Source organism: Sylvia atricapilla, chromosome 1 (assembly GCF_009819655.1).
Source record: "Sylvia atricapilla isolate bSylAtr1 chromosome 1, bSylAtr1.pri, whole genome shotgun sequence".
In the NCBI taxonomy this organism is placed as follows: Eukaryota; Metazoa; Chordata; class Aves; order Passeriformes; family Sylviidae; genus Sylvia; species Sylvia atricapilla.
The window spans coordinates 15,082,544-15,101,775 of NC_089140.1; the positions used below are offsets into that span (position 1 = coordinate 15,082,544).

The 19,232-nt window shown below is 39.5% G+C and overlaps 1 protein-coding gene across 14 annotated transcripts in view; it reads right to left on the reverse strand.

Moving 5' to 3' along the window:
- Nucleotides 1-19,232, reverse strand: part of SVIL (supervillin) — a 101,920-nt gene that overhangs the window by 44,717 nt on the left and 37,971 nt on the right. For 7 of the 14 annotated variants that reach the window (XM_066315427.1, XM_066315409.1, XM_066315392.1 and 4 more), the window contains exons 3-9: nt 15,356-15,447; nt 10,519-10,576; nt 10,244-10,395; nt 9,171-9,837; nt 3,913-3,996; nt 1,001-1,888; nt 497-667 (exon numbers count right to left, since the gene is read on the reverse strand). In XM_066315427.1, coding sequence (XP_066171524.1) covers nt 497-667; nt 1,001-1,888; nt 3,913-3,996; nt 9,171-9,837; nt 10,244-10,395; nt 10,519-10,576; nt 15,356-15,447 — 2,112 coding nt within the window. The remainder of the gene's footprint in view (nt 1-496; nt 668-1,000; nt 1,889-3,912; nt 3,997-9,170; nt 9,838-10,243; nt 10,396-10,518; nt 10,577-15,355; nt 15,448-19,232) is intronic. The other 7 variants (XM_066315400.1, XM_066315485.1, XM_066315476.1 and 4 more) reach the window with 4 other exon arrangements.

A 19,232-nucleotide genomic window follows, 5' to 3' on the forward strand; every position in this document is an offset into this window, starting at 1 on the left:
CAGTGTCCACTTGGGAACATCCTTTAATAAAGCATAAAGGCAAGCAATTGCAGCCAAACTTAAATACAGTAAAGGAAAATTATTTCTAGTTCACCTTTCAGAAAATAAAAGTCTAAGATTTGTTGCCAGCTTTTTAACATAAAATAGGTAGCTTTGGTGGTTTACAAAGAGAGTAAACGATAAAGCAGAGTAGATGGAAAGGAAATCCTTTATATAAAACCAAAAGCATTTAACATTCGAACCAGACAGCTACAGTACTTTATGACAATTCACTGTTCACTATTTCAAATGGGAGGAATTTGCAATAAATTGGTTTTGTTGGGGGGGAGTAGTTTGGGGTTTCATTTTATAAGAAGCTATAATAAATACTTGACTGTTTTTAAAGACCAACAATAACCTTGCAAAATGCTTATTCTAACATAGGAACAAATCTTTTCACAACCTTGTTAATATCCACCTGCACCATAATGCTACACAGAGCTACGTACGTGCCTACCTATCTGTCTCCTTTCGTTCTGCTGATGTTATAGGTTGAGTTTTAAATCTCTCAGAAGTCTTTCTATTTTCACCAGGAGTGAAATAGCGCCTGGCCTTTCGTGGCCCTCTTTCACGGTCCCCATTGGCAGACACAGTACTACCTGCTGCTGACATCTCAAACCGAGACTCACTTTCAAACCGCACAACAGAGAGAGCATAGGAAAGAAAATAGGAGAGAGAAGTAAAATACAGATGTAAGCATCTCAGCAACTCCCCAGAGACCACTCTGCATGCTCCTCCGGTACCATGCGCAGACGAACACATTCCAGCTACCCCGCATCACAACTCGCACGAGGCAAGCAGAAGCACAAAAGCAGGATTCAAACCATCTCAGCCTCTGGTACACACTGGTGAGAGCTAAGCTGTGTGCTTTAAGTGCCGAACAACAACTGCTGTTGAGTGGGTGTAATTTTGCCAAGGACGTGCAAGTTTCACACGAAAATACGAGTGAAATGTCACCTACAGTTCCGTTTTCTTGTTGGCATTAGCAGACTCCAGAAAGACATTACGGAGCTGGGCAACAGAGACTTTTGTGTCAACCATGCCAATCTCACCATTTGGTGGATTTGCTTCCATGCTCTCCTTACTTTTAAAAGGTTCTAGCTTAGTAGTCACAGTATAGTCAGACATGGAGCGAGTCAGGACCTTATGCTTTGTTGTTGACACTTTCCAAACAGGAGCCTTTGCCTTGTCAGGCTGCAATACAGATCCGCTCTGTATGTACATAAGAGCTTCACTCCTTTCTATGTTCTCAGGGGTCTTAAACTGCTGCTCAGGGGCCTGCCTCTTATTGCATTCCAACTCCTTCTGAACTTCTGAGTTAACTTTTGGCTTGCTTGCAAAGGAGGAACTCCCCACAGGGGTCTCCAATTCTCCTCCTCCGAAGAGGCCTTCATGGTTCTTCCCTTGCTTACGAATCTCAGATGGCAGAATTGGCCTTCTGCCTTTGGAAGCCTGTTCATCCTCCAAGGAATCTTCTTCATCAGGTTTTGCTCTGTAACCAGGTGCTTCTTTCTTTTCACTCTCCGATGCAGTGGCTGCTGAGGATTTTGTTCCGAGGCTGGCATGGTCTGGTGGGAGGAGGCTGCCAGCAGGGGGTTTTGCTGGTTCTTCTGCTGCCATCAGCTGAGCTGTGTGAGCAATGCCAGCAGGCTGAATATAGCCATGGATTGGCTGGCGGACGGAACTGACAGGCTGATTTACAACCCTATCAAAGGCAGACGTTTCTGTCTGAAGAGGCATGTAGTGGGCTGGCACTGGATGGGATTTTCTCTGAGATACTGTGTCTGTGACAAGTTCAGGGCTTCCACGAGCACTTTCCTCTTTCACCAGTTTCTCTCTAACTTTTACTCTTTAAGAAAGAAAAAGGATTAAAGCTGTGAACAGCAATACCCAATCTGGAAAGGAACACAGACACCTACTGTGGGTACAGACAGCAACATTGTAGTAAAATAAAAAACAGTACATTAAAATAAAGCAATCTTATGATGCAATCCCTTCCTCCCCCCAAGTCTTAGCAGTAATACTGCTCAAAAACAGTCAAGTGATTCATGGGCCATTGGACATGCATGACTTCTGAGAAGGTAACTGTGCAAGCTCTGGGAACATACAGCATGTTCTCATGAGATCACAAGTGTGATTGCCAAACAGCACATACCCATAGCCTCAAACAAACAAGATGATCAAAACTGCTTTTTATATTATCAGAGTGTTGGGTTCAGCCTGAAATTGCAAATTCTACTGGCAATTGTGTATGCAGTCAGATATTTGAAGATGTCTAAACACTGGGAAGCTTACGTCATACCAAGATGTTGTATTGGGGAAAGGGATGAAAAAAACATGTAATCTCCACCTAGCCCTTCAGATATTTTGCCAAAGAATGGTTTACTTGTGTTTTTGTGTATCATTTAAGACATCTAAAATGCCACATGTAGTGTAACCTGTTACAGGAAATGAGAAAAAGCATTGAAAGGGCAAGTCCTAAACCTGAAAGCGAAACTATGGCATGGCTGTTGCTCTTCAGAGAGCTTGCAGGGAAAAAGGCATTTTGAAACTGAAACAGGCATTCTGCCATAAAATGTTTCATTACATATTAACATGCAAAACTTGAAAAAAAAAAAAAAAAACAAACCTTTGTTCCCAAAAGTTACCTTACTTCGGTGTGTTTTCTAGAAACACCTCAGGACTTGTGCAACATCCATGCAAAACAGTTTTATTTAACCTTTCCAAATTCAATACAGCAGCACAGTGGGAGGCAAGCACGTGCAGCCAGGGGCAGCCTTTGCTCTGGAGCTTTGCTCTGGGGCTGTCACTGCAGGCAAAGCTCTCCAGCACTTTCACAGCCTCACCGAGGCTCAGACAGCTCACAGGGAGAGCGTCTGTACGTAACGCACACAGTATTGAAAATGAAAGCCCTGTACTTCCTCCCCTCCCAAATGGGTATGAAAAAATCATTTTAGTTCTAAGGAAAGAGACAGACTCAAGCTAGAAAACTAGCTTTCTGTTTGAAAGTAAGTAATCCAGCTCAAAGTATGTGCAATTCCAGGCTTGCTACCAACAGACTTTTTGGCGTTTACATCATCAAGAAAAAGAAAAAAGTAAGATTTAGGGGGAAAAAGGCAAATTATCTAAGCAAATAATAGAAGATATCCAAAGTTATTTGAAACACCGAACTTTCTAATATTTTGGTGCTTCTTACCTCCGAAGATTAATGCAGTTGTCAGGGCAAGTTGCTTAAGTACATAAAGTGTGTTAAGTCTGAAGGAGTATTCTTTGAACTACATGTACAAGCATTCTCCAGAACATCCACACCAATGTTAGTACTGGGTTATAGATATTACTTTAATCAGGAACATGAAAAAGAGTTTTCCTGCAATGCTTTCCATGGTGGGCTCACTGTATGTGTTACCAAACCAGGAAAAAGCAGCTGCCTGTAGCCTTGGTCAAGATTTTGTTTTACTTTTCCATGAATTTTTTTTTTTTATTTCTCTTGTACCATCTCCTTTGGAATTCAAGGAGTTACTTGTAGGGAATGCTAAGATGGAATGGCGTACAGTATAAAAATATGCGGATTTGCAGAGCACAAAATGAGATAAAATAAGAAGCTATAAAATCTAGTGGAAGCCAGGATGATAGTAGCTGGAAGAAGTTTAGGGAATTTGTACTTCTCCATCGAAATACCAACCGGTTCTAAGTTAGAATAAAAGCAGATGCTTCAGAAAAGTTTCAACAGCTTTTTATTCACAAGAACACCCACTTTCTTACTTGCTGCTGTTAAAGGAAAATTAAGGGCAAGTGTTAAATGTAGACAGTAAAAGGAAGGAAAGGGGAGGTTTGTAGTCTGATTGTTAGCCACACAACTATGTTTTATGATACCTGGAGGGCCAGCTGATAAGTGAAGGTGTGTCCCCTTCCGAATCTTTCTGAAGAAACCATTCAGGTTTTGCTTTCCCTGCACTACTACAGAGAACAGAACTTCAGGTAATTTCTGAGATCTCAACACATGCTCCCAATATTTCTCCCAATCTCCCCTCCCCACTGCCTTTTTTTTTTTTATTTTTTTTTTTTATTCAGTTGCAGAGGACTGTTCTAGAAAACAAAGCAATGCACACTAATCTAGTTCAAAGGTGATAAACGGTGAAAGAACTGTTATATAATCCCACAAACATATACAAAGTATTCTAAACGGTAAAGATTCTGCAGAGGTAACTTGACCTTGTGCATATTGTCCAAAAATTGAGAAGTGACAGCAACTACACAACCTTAATTTTGCATTTTTCTTTGCAAGTCAGTTTGTGTAAAGACATCTGAAAAACTTGTTAAAACCATTCCTTTAATTTGTGCTTTAAAGTGGTAAAGACTGCTGCAACCAAAACAAAGTAATAAAAGGAATTTAATGAAGTGAAAAATTCACACAGCTACATCATATTTCCTAAGGAATTCTCAGGAGCATCTGGAACCCTTCTGTCCTCTTGTAATCCTGTATCACAAAGCTTCAGAAATGCTCACCTGGTTAGTACATGTCAAACACACTGTGTCACTGGGTGTCCTGGCAAAGGAAAAACTCTAGAAACAAAGTGACCCCTAATTTAATCTTGCCTTGACTTTACTCTGTTTACATTCTGGAGTTGAAAGCATAAAAAGAAAGAAGACCTTTTAAAAGCCCTGCAGCAGTGCAAGAATGGGGGTTTGCAGACTTCCTACATACAGTTTCTCATTTACCTTCCTAATGTTCACCTTCACCTACAATCCCCCAGCCACAGTAGAACACATCAAGTACTTTTAACCTTGCAAGCACAGCCTGTCCTGCCACATTAACGTTTACAAACTGACTCCCCAGAAGTGACAAGCATCAGGATGCTTTCTATTACTTATAGCTACATTTGAAAGAACTTTTCCATTGGAAAAGAGCCATTTGGGATAAAAACCCCAAATTAAGCTCCAGGTCACATACTTCAATTTTTCTTAGCTACTCTTTTATGAAAAGTAGTTTAAAAAGATCATATCAACAACTGTTCTGAAGATAACAGCGTCTTTGATGCAAATAAGTTTAAATTTGAGAACTTACCTACCATCGTCATTGAATCCAAATCTATCTTAGAGTGGCAAACACCAACTGTTGGAATGCCTTCTGTTTTTCCAAATGTTTTTGAATCCCTAACGGAACTGACCAAATAGGAGGCAAAGTCTTTTTGCAGAGGCTGACTAGAAGCAGCTAGCTAGAATTGCTCTGAAGCACGGGAACTTCCTTCTCTCTTAATGTGTACTTTGGCACATTTTTATAGTGGGCATGGCCCAAGCAGCAATTATTTGTACTTGATCATTCATCCTTTGGAGAGTGCAATCAGAAAACCCAGGCCACGTTTTGGATTTAATCAGCCATTTCAGGAGCCAAATTCAGGCAATGTCAAATGATACCTTCTCAATGATGGGTAACTGGATTAATTATTAAATCTTCTTAGTATTAAATCTCCTTTAGTGAAGGCACAAAAGCTTTCATATATATTCCAAAGCGAGCTGCATTTATTTTCCAATTTAGACTCAGGAAATTTAAATTTAACAAAACCAACTTTGCAGCCTGCATGTAATGTGGAACTGACTTCAGAACAGCAGTCACCTGAAAAACTGGAGTTAGCCGTTTTTCTCTTGTTTGAATAGCCTCATAGGAGACCAGCAGAGAGTAACTTTAAGTGGGCTGCATGGACACAATTACTTTTTTACCACTCAAAATCAAAAGAGTTTCAGACAGGTTATTTTTACATCTCTGAATATCATACCAGGGAGTACATACTGGCACTGAAAGTGTCAGGAGTATTAAAGAATGGGCTTTTGGCAACATGGCCTTTAAAATACCACCTACTGCCTACATGTGTACCCAAACAAGAGACCAAATCCTACATTTAAGCTCTTGACTGCTTTAAGTACTACACAACATCTTAGTGAGAAGATGGTTTCCTTCAGTAGATAGACAGACAGCAATTAGGGGAAATTTGTTTTATGCAAATACTGATCTAAGCCTCATGCAGGAAGAAATATGAAATTAGAGATGATGCAGTCAGCAATTTGTATTATATTATTACTTATTCAGATTCACAGAATAGTTTGAGTGGGATGGGATCTATAAAGGTCTTTTAGTCCAATCTCTCTGCAATAAGCATGGACATCTTCAATTAGATCAGGTTGCAGAGTCCCATGCAACATCACACTGAATGCTTCCAGGGATGGGGCATCTACCTGCTCTCTGGACAACCTGTGTCAGTGTTTTACCACCGTTCTTGCAAAAAATTTCTTCCTTACATCTAGTATCAATCTACCCCTCTTTTAGTTCAAAACCATTCCTCCTTGTCCTATTGGAAAGGAGGAATGTCCCTGTTAAAAAGTCTGTCCCAATCTTATAGTCACCTCCTGCAGCACTGAAAGGCTGAAATCAGATCTTGCTGAAGCCTTCTCTTTTCCAAGCTGAACAAGCTCAACACTCTCAGCCTTTTCTCCTAGGAAAGGTGCTCCGTCTCTCTGATTATTTTTGTGGCTCTCCTTTGGACTTGCTCCAACACTCTGTGTCTTTCCTGTGCTGAGGATTACAAAGCTACAGATAGAGCATTCCAGGTGGGATCTCATGAGAATGCAGTAGAGGGGTAGAATCACCTCTCTCAATCTGCTGACCATGAGCCTTTTGATGTGGCCCAGGACACATCTAGCTTTTTGGGCTGCAGGGGCACATTGCAAGCTCATGCCCAGCCCCTCATCCACCAGTTCCCCAAAGTTCTTCTTGGCAGAGCTGCTCTCAATCCCTTCAACCCCCAGCCTGTATTGGTACACTGGGGCTTGTCCCAGTCCAGGTGCAGGACTTTGCACCTGGCCTTACCAAACCCTTCATAAGACTCCATTGAGCCCACTTCTCAAGCTTGTCCACGTCCCTCTAGGTGATATCCCATCCTTCAGGAGTGTCAATCACACCACTTGGTTTGGTGTCATCTGCAAAACTGCAGAGACCCCCTTGTATCATTGAGGAAGACATTAAATACCCCTGGTCCCCATACAGGCCCTTAAGGGACACCACTCATCACTGATGTCCATCAGGACTCTGAGCTGTTGACCTTCCTGGATATAACCCAATAGAACTGTCCAACCAATTCTTCATCTACTGAACAATCTATCCATAGATTGGATATCCATAGTTCTTCCATTTAGGGAGTAGGATGCTGTGGGGAACTGTGTAGAAGGCCTTGCAGGAGCACAGACAGAGGCACCTATAGCCTTTCCCTTGTCCACTGATGTAGTCACTCAACCACAGAAGGCCACTAGATGGGTCAGGCAGGACTTGCCTTGATGAAGCTGTGCTGGTTGTCAGGAATCACCTCTCTGTCACCTTAGCACAGCTCCTGAGAGGATCTGTTCCATGATTTTCCCATGCACAGAGGTGAGGCTGACAGGGCAGTAGTTTCCAGTAACCTCCTTTCTACCCTTTTTAAAGATGGGTGCAACGTTTCCCTTTTTCCAGTCACTTGGGTCTGCTCAGATACCATGGAGATGTATCAGCCAATTGCCTTAAGACTCTGGGATAAATCTAATTGGGTCCTATAACCTTATATAGCAGGGAGTCAGGGACATGATTTTTTCTTATAGTGGGAGGGACTTTGCTTCCCCGGTCACCATTCTGCTCTGCACCCACTTATGAGATGTGGAAAGAGAGGTTGCCATTGAAGACTGAGGCAAAAAGCAGCCTTCTGCTCGTCCATTGTTATCAGTTTTGCTTTGACCTTCCATTTCCAGCTAACACAGCTGTAGAAGTCCTGCTATGTTTTGTATCCCTTGCCAAGTTCCCTTTGCCCTTCCTAACCTCATCTGTACACAACTGGGCAGTGTCCCTATCATCTTCCCAAAACACTTGCCTCTGCTCACTGACTGCATTTGCTTCTTTAATAATCCATGTTGGTGTCTTTCCTTTTTTCCTCATTTCTCACAACTGGGAACTGAGAGCTCATGCGCTCTATGGAAAGTATAAATGGTTGAGTTTATACCAGTTATCTCAGTTTCTTAAAAACAGTCAACACTATTCAGCATTATGCACTCATGTTTAAAATTAGGTTCTCATTTTTAGTTGCAATATTATAACTTAGGTTTTTACAGTTATTATTTTCTATCTGCCTACAAAGAAATTAAAGAGTTGCACTTGGAGAAAATCATATTTTCAAAAAATTGTTAGTCACGTGTTGTTTTCAGCCAGCATTTGACAGTATTTCTATACCACACTGAGAAACTGTAATGTAAAATTAGTGAAAATTATTATTTTTCCTTTCGGAAGAATCTGGTTACCCTATTACCAGAGTAAATTTGTCAAGTCTGAAGCAATTCAGCATAGAATTTTAACTCTCCCCTCTGCCCCTTCATGCATATATATGCCTGATCTTATCTGAAAGATTGACTACCACAGTCCAAAAGGCTTTTTACACTTTCACATCAGGAAAACAAATCAACTATTATTTCAACTGACCCAAGACATTCTTCATCTTTTAAATCTGCAAACTGTTTCATTTTGGCAGAAGCCATCATAAAGATATTCAGATTTTCACTGAGAAACAGCCTGCCTCTACTTGGAAGCTCCCAGCCAACAATTACAAGATATAGAAGAAAGAAATTTAAAGAATTCTCTAACAGGTTACTAAAAAGCAAAAAACCCCAAAACAAAACAAAACAAAACAACAGAAAAAAAAATCCCCAAACCAAACCGAACCAAACAACAAACAAACAAACAAAAACCCCACAAAAACAACAAAAAAAACCCTCAGCAAAACAAAACAAAAAGACAAACTACCCAGGGAGATTTTGAACCATAAGTCCTTCAATTTCTAGTTTGTGTCCTCTCAACAAAGGGCCTAATTTTAGCAAAAATTCTATAAATATCAAGTGAAACCAAAGACATAGCTAATTAGAGAAATAAATAGCCACCTCCTTGTATCAGACACACACTGTGATACAATAAACCCAACTAATCCACCTTGAGACATCCAAAGCACCTAAATACATTCTTCAAGGGTAATAAATACATTCTCATTAATTCTGTAGCCCCTGATGCAGAAGCTGATTAAGATAAAGGAATCTACATCAAAACAAAAAATAAAAACCATGCTTACCTTTGTCTGCTGTTACTGTGCAAGGGCTGGTCATTCTGCAGGTGGGTCGGTGAGGCTGCCCGCTTCGGTGAAGGGAGGGACTCTCGGGGGCTTTGCTTTGGTGATATTGGCACTTCGTTATAGCAGGAAGAGTCTCGTCCAGAAAGTGAAAGGGAGACAGAACTATCCAAGGTTGCTGAAGGGTCAGAAGCCTGTCTAATGGCACTGTCATCTGCTTTTCTAACACTCTTTTCATTTGAGAGGTCATCTTTATCTTCATGGCTGGAGTACTCTTTGGAATCAGAAATCACACTCTTCGATGCCTTCATCTCAGTCCTGGACAAATAGAGGGTGCCATAGTCCTTGTTTTCATCACTTTGCCTTTCACTTTTCACTCCCTTTCTTTCCACGCTGTCAGGATCTTTCCTTGCCCGTGTGTATCTGGATGAGTAGTCAGAATCCAAATCAGAATCAAGAGATAGTCCATACTTTTCTGCCAGCTGGCGTCGCCTCTCTGCCTTGTACCTAGCTATTCTCTCTGCTTTTGACTCTAGTTCCTGGACATCCATGTTTGCTGTACTGTACAAGGGCTCTGTATTACCTCCTGTGGTTTCTGATCGGTATCTGGATGATCTGGGTTGTTTTTCTACAGAAGAATCTGAAGTTTCCTCTTCTTCATTTGATCTTCCTGTCAAAAGTACAACATATGTGAGCAAGTCCTTCCCAAAACTCCAAGTACCCCACCCACCACTCAAACTGAGCTAACTAAAAGCTTCTCATTTTCTTAAAAATCACAGACACATTGTATTCTTGCACTTTTGTCTCCAAAAGCCCATACAAACAATTAAGAAATATGTATTAGGAATAATTCTTTAATAAGTAAGAGTTCTCAATTCAAATAGTTATTTTGAAGCAATAAAAACATAAAAAAATTTTAAGTAAGACAACCGGAGACCTAAAAAGCAAGTTTAAAAAGCCCCAAACAACCTGACAGAGCTCTTCTGTAGAACTCTTCTCTAGGTACTGCATAACTGATAGTGTAGCAAACATGAAGCAATTCAGCAGCGCAAGGCCAAGTGACCTGTACTACTCACCTAAGTGGGGGCTGTATGGGTCAGTGGCACGCATATACCTTGGTGTATCTTCCTCTAGTAAACGGTGCGTGACTGATCCTGGGCAGTTTTGTAGAAGCATAGGTTGTGTATCATTTTCAATTCCCTCTAAGCGCCTAGCTATTCTTTCTTTTCTGAAAAAAATGTGAAAAATGTGAAAACAGGCATCTTGAAGATTCAAGGGCAGAGTTTCTACGAGGAGGTAACAAAACAAGCCATTTGTTTTGTTTTACAGGCCAAAGACTTCTTTCCTTTACCTTTTCATTTCCAAAAAATCTCGGTTGTTTGGTTCAAAGAGTTTTCTTAATTCTGAAACTGAGACAACAAAAGATTATGTAGCTTATAAGACAACAAGTTTCAGAAACTTGCTAAAATGCTTTAGAATAAAAAGGAACAGTCAAATAAAGTTCAGAGGTTTGAAATAGCTTTTGCAGGAAATGAGCATTTTCCTCCTAGTTTATTAAGGCTGTGCATTATTATTATTGGTGTGACCATCATGTACTCCTCTCTTCCACATACTTCCAGGCTAATCCCAAATCTGCTATGCCATCCTAGCAGTTTTCAAGATCTAGTATATACTGGGCAAGTTGTATTTTGATTAGATGAAGTAAAGCTTACATGCTCCAGTAACCCATTTCAAAACCAGGTAGTATGGGAAGTCTGCTTACCCTGTCTACTCAAAGGTCAGGGACTATGTTTAATGAGGTCCCCTCTTCCTTATTTTCCTCCACACCCTTATATTGATCAAATCCCAAGAATCCCAATGACTCATTGCTGAAATGAAAATTACGGTGCACTGTCATCGTACTCTTGCATGGTTAATTACTTGCTACTTGGCTAACTTTCCCTAGCAGTTTTATTGGACATACTTTCCTTCTCTTCCCCTGAACCCTTTGCTGGTGTTAAGTGCCAGCAGACAGCTGCCACAGTCCACAAAATAGTAGTGAACCAAAGGCAGGCACGACAGATGAAGTAATCCCTATATTTACACACATATGTGCACGTGCAAACCACACTTGAGCAGTGAGTGCTAGACAAATAAGTGTGGTGTGACTTCTTACCTCCAGGAAACTGTCCAGAGAAGCAGAGGACTGGGGTGGGGGTGTGCCTAACACACAGGCATGCATCCACATCCACACACCCCCATACTGTGGCCTCAGCAAACGTGGTGCTGAAAGCATTGTGCACCTGTTCTTGAGAACCTCTGGGGTTCTAACCCTAGAGGTTAACCCAGGGGTCAAAAGTTAAAGCAAGCTAAAGTCTACACCTCCTAAAATGGCAGAGATTGCCATCAGAAACACCTGATGAGTCAGAAGTGTCTAGCTGATATTGTTCCACTGCAGAGGTAGACCTATCAGCTTTTTCTTCTTGCTACCAGACCTCATTGCTCTAAATACTTAGAAGATAAATATTATTGGAACACCACCCTTTTAAAGGTCAGGTGCACTTTTTCTGCCTTCCCTTTACTGCAAGAACTTAACACGCACGGCTTGGTGAGGGTTCCAGCTCAGCTGACTCATCCTGGAAGTTGGCTGTATTCCTACCGGCACTCACACCTCCCAGACACACAGATACAATGTTGACATCGACTGTCATATCTACCCTACATGCTGAAAAGCCCAGAAGAATGACTACAGATAAAATGTGCAGGATCAGCAAGAAAGAACACTTTCTGATCCTGAACTAACACCACAGCAGAGATGATCGATCCCCTGTGCTGTGTATTCACAGACTTTTCTCTCAATGCATGAGCAGTTTCCACTCTTGCCCTGTCTACACAAGCTGTGCTAGCAGTGGAACTGTATGAAACACAGAACTTTCCCATTTGAAACCAGCCTTCATTTCCAATCCACACCAAAGGAAATGATTTCTCAAAAAGACTTTGTTCTCACCTCCCCAGATCTACCTCTGTTTCATTATGTTCCACTAGCTACTAGAGTTTTTCTGTTCCATCTGTTGGCTACGTATACACAACATTGTCAAAACAAAACCTGTAATTGTCTGTCTTCAGACAAGTCAAAGGCCTCCAGAGCTCAGAGTTATTAAAACCAGTTTGTTAGTGCAAGTCTTCTCTCCCTCCACTCCTAGAAAAGGAAACTTGACTATAAGTTGTCTACATACAAGAAATGTGGATCATTCAAAGAACTCCCAAAGCATTAGCTCAACACTCTCTTGCTACATGCTAACTGAAGTTCCAGAGATTCTACTACCACTCTGCAGTCCTAAAAAGAGCACTGGTCTCATGAAAAATGTCTCCCAACACCTCCCCAAACAACATGGGACAAAAATAGCATGGGAATACTCTATGCTGCCTTCCACTTTTTCCAAGCTTGAGATTACAGAAGTTATTTCAGCTAGGTTGGCCAACATCTACAGAATTTTTTGGTGAAAGCAGTTCCAGCAATATTCTTCTTTTGGTAAAGAGGGAAAAAGAAGCACAAAACCCCCCCAAAACAAACAAACAAACAAAAACCCCAAAACCACAAACAAACAAACAAAAAATAAATAAAAAAACCCACCAAAAACCACAACCACTCCAAAAACCAGCCCCCTCCCCCCCCCAAAAAAAACAACAACAACCCAAAGAAGATAAAATCCAGAAAGTCTTCTAGTCTAGTGGTTTCTTTTTGATGAATAAAATATTTTACTTGAAAACATAAAAACCAGTTGGAGACATTTCACTCCCAAGGACACTGGATAGCCCTTGCAAATTTAGGTGACCAAGTTTTTCCATTTTAGTTTACAATTTGAATATTTGGTGCCAGTTACCTCCCATCTGTCCCTGAGATGTTTTCCCATGTGATCATCACAAACAATACCATGAAAGCACTAAAGAACATCAACACTTCTACATAAAACGTAGTACAAAAATCTGATTCAGCACACAAGAAAAGACTAAGCAGCTTAAAATAATTAATTTCACAGTAAAAGCTCCTTATCTAGATTACTTCATGGCAACACACTTTGTAAGCACCAATGGTCAGTTAAGGGCAAGAGGAAGAACAGCCACAGCTCAGAAACAGCTCTGAACTTGAGGCTTTATTTTAGGATGTTGAGCAGGATGCTGTGGTAGGATACCCTCTGAGGTAAACTGTCAAGAGGCATCTTAACTTTGGCAACTATAATCCTTTGAAACAAAATTTACTTTGGAATATCGTTATTTAAGAAAAACAGGATTGTTCCCCACATTGTCCCAGAAGGAAAAACAAAAAGTACATTTGGAGCACATCCTATGTTTCAAAAACTCCTTCAATTAAGGTGAAATATTTCTTACAGAAATATATATTCATAGAACTCTTTCAGGAACCTGCAACAGAATACAAACATTTATGCTGAAAGTTCTCTCTGACAGGTGCAGAGGGGACATGAATAAAAATGCAGCCATGTGACAGCAGTTTCCTTTTTACAGTACAGATGCTGTGAATACTCAATTAAGCCTTTTAAAAGTTCCTGACAGAGGGGGAACACGTACATTTGTGAAGCCTGATGGACATGGATCAAAAGGTTACCTGCCAGAGGATTAATTTCTCAGGGATGGTAAATAACCACTGCAACACAGGTACCACACATTTTCATTCTGAGGAAAATTTAACACAATAACGAAGCCTACCAGCCTCATTCCTACTTCCTCCTCTCTACAACTGGAAAGGTGATGGTCTTAAAACTAGGCTGGAGAAGCATTTATCTTGTGTTTATGCCAGCAAAGATATTGACATGTTCGATGCCCAACTGCAGACATCTCAGTTCAGTCTGTATCAGCTGAAAAGTAAACACATTCCTTCAATTTCTCAACATGTGGAAAACTGCATCAAAATGAGGCCCTAGAAAGAACAAATAAACTGTATTTTCAAAAAGCCCTGGACTTCAAGTAGTTCCCTCAGAATGCAACCAAAAGCTCCCACTGCTGTTTCTTAAGTCTGGTAAACAGCAAATATGATGCCTTCATTATAAGAAATTTTTTTTTGAAAAGTAGAAACATCCTGGTATAGAAATTAGTTCACTGAGAAGAAACTTACAGATAAGGTTTCTCAAGTGAAGGCTCAATTAACTTGACTGCATCACTGTAAGGCTAAGTGTAAGGAAAAATGAGGAACTATGGATAATCACTGTCTGGTGCTCTCAGAAGTCTGTACTGTATAAATGCACTGTATTCCATCATTTTGACAACAATGTCTCTTTCTAAACATCTGTAATGATTATATTTAAAATCAAGCATGTCACTTAAATAACATTTAAAGGTTATGCTGGAAGAAGTGCTCCTTTCCACAGGAAATCTGCAACAAATGGCATAAAAAGAGCAAGCCAGTTCCTTTACGTTGGGATTAGTGGATTTAGTCTTATAGATACCTGAAAAGAATAAATATCACCAGAACACACACACACAATTTTAGTCAAAGTTCTGAGGTCCACAACATCCTTGAATGAAGGGAACATCTTTGTGCCAGCTGCACATAGTTCTTCAGCCAAATGTCACCCTCTATGGGTCAAGCACACTGTGATTTTTCTCTAAATAATGCCAGAGAATTATTTCTTGCCTCTACATCAACTGTGTCAAATGATAAAGATGGAACTGCTGTTTTCCTCAGAAATTATTCAGATTAAGATTGGAGTTTGGAACAAAAACCCTAAAAAAACCCCCCAAACTAAACTCCATATGTAATACAAGCCCTTTAGCATGCAATACAAAAATTCAAGTGCAGTGAGTTGGTAATGTAATGCAAGCACAGTTAAATCCAGCAACCACCAAGGGGGTCTGGAAAGAGCTATGACTCTTAACAAGTCAAATTAATACCTCTGAACCCAGAATTAATCTAACTGGACAAAGGAACTCTCTGAAGTTTTGAATTCCAACTACTAACCTATTGAAATTAGGTAAACAAAGCTGAACTTTATGAAGCAGAGATGTAGGAAGGTCTCATAAAAGACCACTGTGGTTCATCCCCCATTTCATCATTCATGCATACTTCACAGGGAAAACTCATTCACAAAACATCTGTGCCTAAGTGATTTTAAATGTGCCTTGTACTTGCATAGATGAAACTTCACATGCTGTTAAATTACCACTTTTGTTCATAATATGTCTCCCTTACCTACCTTTTGGAAGTACTGCTAAAAGATTAGCATCAATATCCTTTGTGCTGTTCGCAAGCTCTTCTTTATCTTCCAATGAGAACTCCTTCTGAAAACTGAAAGCAACATCTGGTTTACAGAACTGTGGATGTCTCTGCTACAAATCAAATAAACCCAAGACATAACCAATTTACTGCAAGATAGCCTAACACAGATACCAAAGAAAATATTTTCCCTAAGAATGAGCTAAGAAATAACCCAAAGAAACTCAGAAAGCCAAACCTAACATAATTTGAAACTTGTTTGGAACTGACTGTGACACATTTTTGCATTAAATTACTGACTGGAGACTGTCTTCAAAATTCTCTACTAAGCAATTACATTTAAAATAATCTGTATTGAATGGTTCTTTCTAAATATTAAAACATGTCATCAAATGCAGTACTGCAGGTACACTCCACCTAGAAGCCTTCTGCATGATTACCCTCTTTCTGTTACTGCACTGTTCTCTGGATCTTACACAATTTATAATATGCCAATAAGAGTATCATATAATTTAATTTTATACCATGTCTTTTCAAAACTGCCCATTTAGATGAAACAAAATATTTCTTTTAATATCTTCATTAAATATACAAATTCTAACTGTAAAATGTAGGTGTCATAGTGGTCTAAAGTAGATCCCAACTGTCTACAGAGACTTTAATTGAGGAAGTGTTCCTCCTTGCAAGCAAGATTTTTTTATTCAGTCAATAAAAATAGAGAAAATAGAGAACAAATTACTGTATTGTGTCATTGTGACTATCTGAGCTGAGCATAAGAAAACTTATAATGGTCTTAAAACCTTTCGTAAACTGCGTAGACAGGTGTAACAGATATAAATCCTCACAGTGATGCCAGGTCCTTCATTTTGTCACAGTAGTGGTGTGCCATACGATTTAAAGTCATTTTGATAAGAAAAACCTCAGATTTACTGTTGAAAAATCCTTCCTTAGGATGGATTTTAAATGTCTGCTGTTTTTTCAAGGGTATGAATTCTGTACTCACTATTTCCAAATTTTCAATCCTCATTGAAAAGAGTTTTAACATATATTGACTAGCATTTTTCATAAGTATTTCCTTGTTTATCGTTTATAAATAACATTCCTTCTTAAGATATTGAGGGGAGAATAAAGCCCTTGAAATGACAATGAAGAAATTGGGCTGTGTCACAACCAGGCATCATGCCACCTGCTGCAAATTGTCTCAAATAACTGCACTTAGAGAAATTATTCCAGGTAGTGCCAGGAAAAGCAGTGTTAGCCACTACAGAAAATAACAAATAGAAGATGGAGAGCTGCAATAAGCTGTCCATTAGAGAGAACTGTGTATCCTTACAGGGCAAACACATGGTAATTGAACTAAACAAAAATCAAAACACAATGAAAAAATAGCACACAGCAGCCACAAGCAAATGGATTCATGTGTCATCTGAAACTGGGCAGAGAATCAGACAGTTAAATGGATGTTCTTCTATGCCTGACCCCACACTGCCAACACTTGTAATTCTTGCTAGCCTCACAATATATTATTTTCTTAGAGACACACTTCTGGAGAACCCTGGATGGAGAAATACCCAGTTCCCATGTGAAAGCAGTTTTTACTCCTTTTAGCAGAGGATGAGTTTGAAAAATGCAAATAATATTGGCCTAAGGCTATAAACCAACCCTAAATTTATTCTGCCAAATCAACTTAATTACTTAAGACAAAAGCTCTGAAGGATATCCAGCCCATGACTTTTGAATATCTGGGCTTTTTAGCAGTATCCCCACTTGCTTTCACAATGCCTGTGACAGTGCAGCACCTTAGGTTTCCCTAAACAAGGGGCTTTGTACAGAAAAGCATTCACTCAACAGCAAAATCTTTGTTTAAATAAACTGTGCGTGAACACCCACCACTATGCCTAATTCCTGTGTGAATTTCCAAGGGTAAAATCATGGAATCAGGACTGCCACTAGGCCTGATGGTTCTATAAACAGCTGTATTACAGGATTGCTTGTTAACTAGTTACATTCACTCCTGCTCCTCCCTCCAGGGAGTTCTAGCGACTTTGAAGGCAGAGATCCTTTAATCCCTGTTTAAATGTCTCTCACTGGCTCTCCATCCATTTGTTCTCATGCCAGTGTTGTCAGTTGCCTTACTTATTTTTCTTAATAAAGCTTATCTACATATACTCAGAGTTCTCAGGACAGGCTCTCAGTCTCATTGATTATCTGTTACAATGTTCTCTATTTATTTCAGTCTTAAGTAATCTTTTCTTGTATATGGTGACCTGAAGTGGGTAGTCTTGATTCCAGACTTGGGGCTCAGCAGTATCTTATGAAAATATGATTTTAATAGAGAAAGCATTATTATATGACTATCTAGCTGAATGCTGGGATCTACAACACCTTTACCTTTTTACATATACACCATACTGGTTGCTCAATCCTGAATGACAAGCTAATATGCAAAGGCTTTGCTTTCATCAGTTCTAAGTGACAGAAAAATTTATCAGCCCCCAATGCACAACTGGGCACTTAGTATTATTACATTACATCCTTTTTCTATTACTTCTCAAGGTCATCTATTTTTTTCTGTACAGGACCTTCCTGAACCTCCTTTATACAGAAGGTGGTTTGCAGCCTTTGCTCACTCACAGATTCCATTAAAATTCCTTAAATAACCATAGACTTCCTAAGCTTAACCCTCGCTGCACTACACAGCATCACAGGTTATCTGCTTTGTGAAAGTATTTCAGTTTCCCTTATGGTCTCATTTTCCACTTCCCTTTGGACAGACTATCAATGGTTACTGTTTATTTTTTAAAGATTAACAATTTTCATATACTACTTTATCCACAATTTAGGAGTTTTATCTCTTCAGATACTTTTTGTTTTGCTCTCTTGCTAAGCTGCAAATGGAATTGCTTGTTTTAACTGTTTGCATCTGAGAAGACCCAAATGTTTTAATCCAATGCATAATTACATTGCTTTCCCATGCACAGAGGACTCAGACACAGCACTGCTCTGAAGATGACAGAGTCAAGCCAAACAATTGAGTATTTATAGACACATACATCAAATTAGTTCTAAAAATGAAAGTAGGCATATTTAGGACATGTCACAGTGTTCAATAAGAACATTCATTAGGAATCTAAATTGAGTTGGAATGATGTTAAGGCAAATCTAAATAGAAAAAAAAAAAAAAAAAAAAAACAAACACCCCAAAAGAAGAAAAAAAATTACAGGAGGCTACTCATCATGATTTTTAAGTGTTTTTAAAAACAAACTCATAAGTAATTCCTTAACAAGACTTTCCTTTTTCCTCAAAGAGATATTTTCAGATGTCTCCCTGTTTTATCAGTTTCTCTCCTGGACGAGCAGTCAGAGCATCAATTCAGTTTGATGCTTAAGCAAAGCAAAGTCAGATAGTCAGACTTGGGTTGCCAAATACATTGTACCTTCAAACTCATCCAAAACCCTCTTCTAGAAATACCAGAACCACATCTAGTCATGCTGTAAATTTAGGTGCAGATTCTGAGCAGCAGCACTATGAATTTTTGCACTTAATAGCTAGACTATGCACATTTATTATTAAAATAATTAGGGTTTTTCTAAAAAACAAGCAAAAAATTAAACTGGAAGTTTGAAAGAATTCTTTCTTGAAGGCCCCAATAAATCTGGATACTGAAAGAGGAACTTATTGTCCTTTCCTTGCTTGAAATATAGCCTCTGATCATTGCTCATGAAATGTGATCAACAGCATGAGGTTCCACCACTTTGTTTCACACAGGAATTGTGTGTGGCTTGGCCTCAGATTCCCAACAAACTCATTATGCTCTCCGATGTTCAGGAATTCAGATGATTCCTGTTAAAACGCA